General features: G+C 33.0%; 1 protein-coding gene across 1 annotated transcript in view; it reads right to left on the bottom strand.

Annotated features, from left to right (window-relative positions):
* LOC109589219 (uncharacterized) overlaps positions 1 to 2,882 on the bottom strand; it is a 7,925-nt gene extending 5,043 nt beyond the window's left edge. The window contains exons 1-7 of the mRNA XM_020005329.1: positions 2,793 to 2,882; positions 2,650 to 2,737; positions 2,544 to 2,594; positions 2,461 to 2,490; positions 2,240 to 2,350; positions 2,087 to 2,194; positions 1,773 to 2,035 (exon numbers count right to left, since the gene is read on the bottom strand). Of these exons, the coding sequence (XP_019860888.1) occupies positions 1,773 to 2,035; positions 2,087 to 2,194; positions 2,240 to 2,350; positions 2,461 to 2,490; positions 2,544 to 2,594; positions 2,650 to 2,737; positions 2,793 to 2,804 (663 nt within the window). The 5' untranslated portion in view covers positions 2,805 to 2,882. The remainder of the gene's footprint in view (positions 1 to 1,772; positions 2,036 to 2,086; positions 2,195 to 2,239; positions 2,351 to 2,460; positions 2,491 to 2,543; positions 2,595 to 2,649; positions 2,738 to 2,792) is intronic.
* Positions 2,883 to 2,888: the final 6 nt, after the last annotated feature.

Here is a 2,888-nt window from a genome sequence, read left to right as displayed (position 1 = left end):
CAATATAAGGCAGATACACCATCCAAAGACTTCTTCAGCAGCTATAGAAGGCTTTAAATTCAATGAATAAACTATAAAGCTCGTCTTTATTGATGCAATTGCTATTAAAACTGTGAAAGTCAATCAAGCTTTTCTCAGTCATCTTAACATCAGATAATATTATATCTAAAGCTAAGTGAAGCATCTTTCCAGACATTTATAGGCAAGAAATGTGTATGTGAAACTAGAAGACTAAAAGTTAAATAAAACAAATGATATAAAGTGATTTTATCAGCAGCATTAAACTTTCATCATGTAAATCACGCTTGCTATGCCTAAATCATGATGCATGCTTTGAAATCATCGGGAGTAGATTATAGATGGATAGGTCCAGTGCCACATAATTGCTTTGCTAGTTGCTTTGCTAGCTTAGGCTCGCCCCTTAATGTTCTACATTACTTCTAGTTATTATTATTATTATGGTTGTTGTGGTGATACCAGTTGTATTCTTCCATTAGTTAGTATGAAACTTCAATTTTGTAATTTTTTGATTGGTATATAATTTATTAACTTAAAATTTGGAACATTTCCACATTAAAATATTCTGAAATATTGTGCAGCTAATGAAGTGTTTACTGTCTTCTAATTGTAGTTAATTTTGGTATTTTAAAATAAAACGACTACAATGTAGTATAACCTTGTGGTACGTACATGAACATGATGAACATTATATAGTTACCACCAGTGGACTCTGTCTTGTATGAGGTGATAGATAGGATAAGTATTAATACAAGTCTCTTTGTGTCGACCGTCTAGTGTGAGTCTCTTTATATTATTATTATCCATTAGTGACTGGAGGATGAGTAGTATTGACTCAGTAGACAATGAAGTCTTCCTTAGATTCAGTTTAACTAGTGATGAGTTATTGAGGAGGAGCTCAAAAAGAGACAGTCCACTAGTAGAAGTGATGAGAGGATTACGATAAAGATCTAATGAGGTAAGTGTAGAGTTGTGTTCAAGTGCTTGACAGATATTAGTAACTCCTCTATCACTAATGGAGTGGTAATTGATGACTAGTTCTTGTATTGTTTTATTATTAGTTAGTAGTATACACAAGTACTGGATACAATCATTAGTTAACGGAGTGCGGTATATCTCAAGTGCCCTCAGGTTTAGTGTATGCAGTTTAGTTGATGATAGTAGAGATACTGTACTATTAGTAGATGAGTAGTTGAGTCTAATCACCTCATGATTATTATTAATATTACTAATCACTTCATTACACTGAACTGGAGATGAATACTCAAGGGATACAAAGTTACTGTCCCAGTTCACTCTCCCAGTGACTCCTAATATAAACCAAAGGATTATACTTATATACATGTATGTACATAATAATACACATATTCACATCATGTGTATATACAAACACACACAACTTGCTAGTTGTCACTACAACCAATAAACAAATACACACACACAATACATATGTACATACATACACACATGTAATGTGTACATATGTAGGGACAGGAATATAATGTATAAAATTACATGTACATTGTACATGCTACATACACAAGTATGCATGTACACATGACATTACATGTTCATCAATAATTATACTGACTGTCACAATAATCACAAATATTACCTTTATCATGTTGTTTCTTGTCTTGTCTCAGTGCAGATATCATAATAGGATCATCATTAATAGTCTCCAAGAAAAGAGAAGCTTTCTCATCATTACTAGATGAATCATTCCTTATCTTCTGTAGAATAGGAAGGGACACTTCTTCCACTGACAGTATAAACTCTAACAATTGAAGTGACTCCAACATTGAGTAAACACAACTACTAGGAATGTATCCCTCATCACCAAACACCAAGGATCTTCCATACCACTGATGGCCACCACCTCTTTTGTCATATATCTCCAGCTGCTCTCCCTCAGTAAATGATATTTCATCACTATGTCGTGCCTGATAGTCAATACGTGATGTGTAAATAGATTCTGCTGTTGGTGTATCCAGTGATTGTGTACACTGATCCTTCTCTATACAATATATCAATCAGTTAATGATTTAATTACTAACATATCACATACTCTCAACATTTCCCTTTTGAATCATCAGCAGTTGTTCACTAGTTATTGATATATCTTCTTGTAGTAACTCAATCTCTTTCTTATACTCCACTAATGCCTCCTCTCTTCCTGTCATGAGGTAGTATAGACAGATTATACCAGTAGACTCAGTACCTGCTTTCATTAGGAGAGAGGTTCGGAAATACTGAGTCTCTGATTTCTTTGATTTGAATATTTTATTTATCAACTTCCCTCTAGTCACTAGCTTCACTTTCAGTTTAGACTCTACAGTAATGACACAATGAGAATTTTAATTTATAAGATAATTGTACTGATTGTTCAAATGATTATCAACTCCACATTACTTTAATACATGCTTTAAGTTAGTACTATACCTGGTGTCTCTAGTCTCCTTTCAATATACTCTATACAAGTAAAAATACATTAATAAAATATCTTCATCATTCACTAACTATACCTTTTCTTTTTTTGATGATATTCAGTTGTTTATCTTGTTCAAATATTGATCCTATACCATTAGTATAAGTAACATCAGTAATTGAGTAATGGATCAACTATCACACCTTCTTTGTAATCAAGTAAAGTCCTCAGCTCTTGTTCCTCTCCATCAGCTAGTTTAATCTCCTCTGCAAAACATTCATTATTCATTACCTATAATCAGTACATAATATTAAACAAGGTCTCATACAGTTACAGTATCTTATACTTTGAATCTCATCCTTTTATCATAGCCAGTGTAGTGGCCAATGGTTAGTCTAATTAAACTGAATTCCTTTATCAAGACAGTTAGGTTGTCTTGTGC

This window comes from Amphimedon queenslandica, unplaced genomic scaffold (genome assembly GCF_000090795.2).
Source record: "Amphimedon queenslandica unplaced genomic scaffold, v1.1 AMPQUscaffold_11527, whole genome shotgun sequence".
Classification (NCBI taxonomy): Eukaryota; Metazoa; Porifera; class Demospongiae; order Haplosclerida; family Niphatidae; genus Amphimedon; species Amphimedon queenslandica.
The sequence above is the reverse complement of the archived record's forward strand: the minus strand, read 5'-3'. Positions and strand labels throughout refer to the sequence as shown.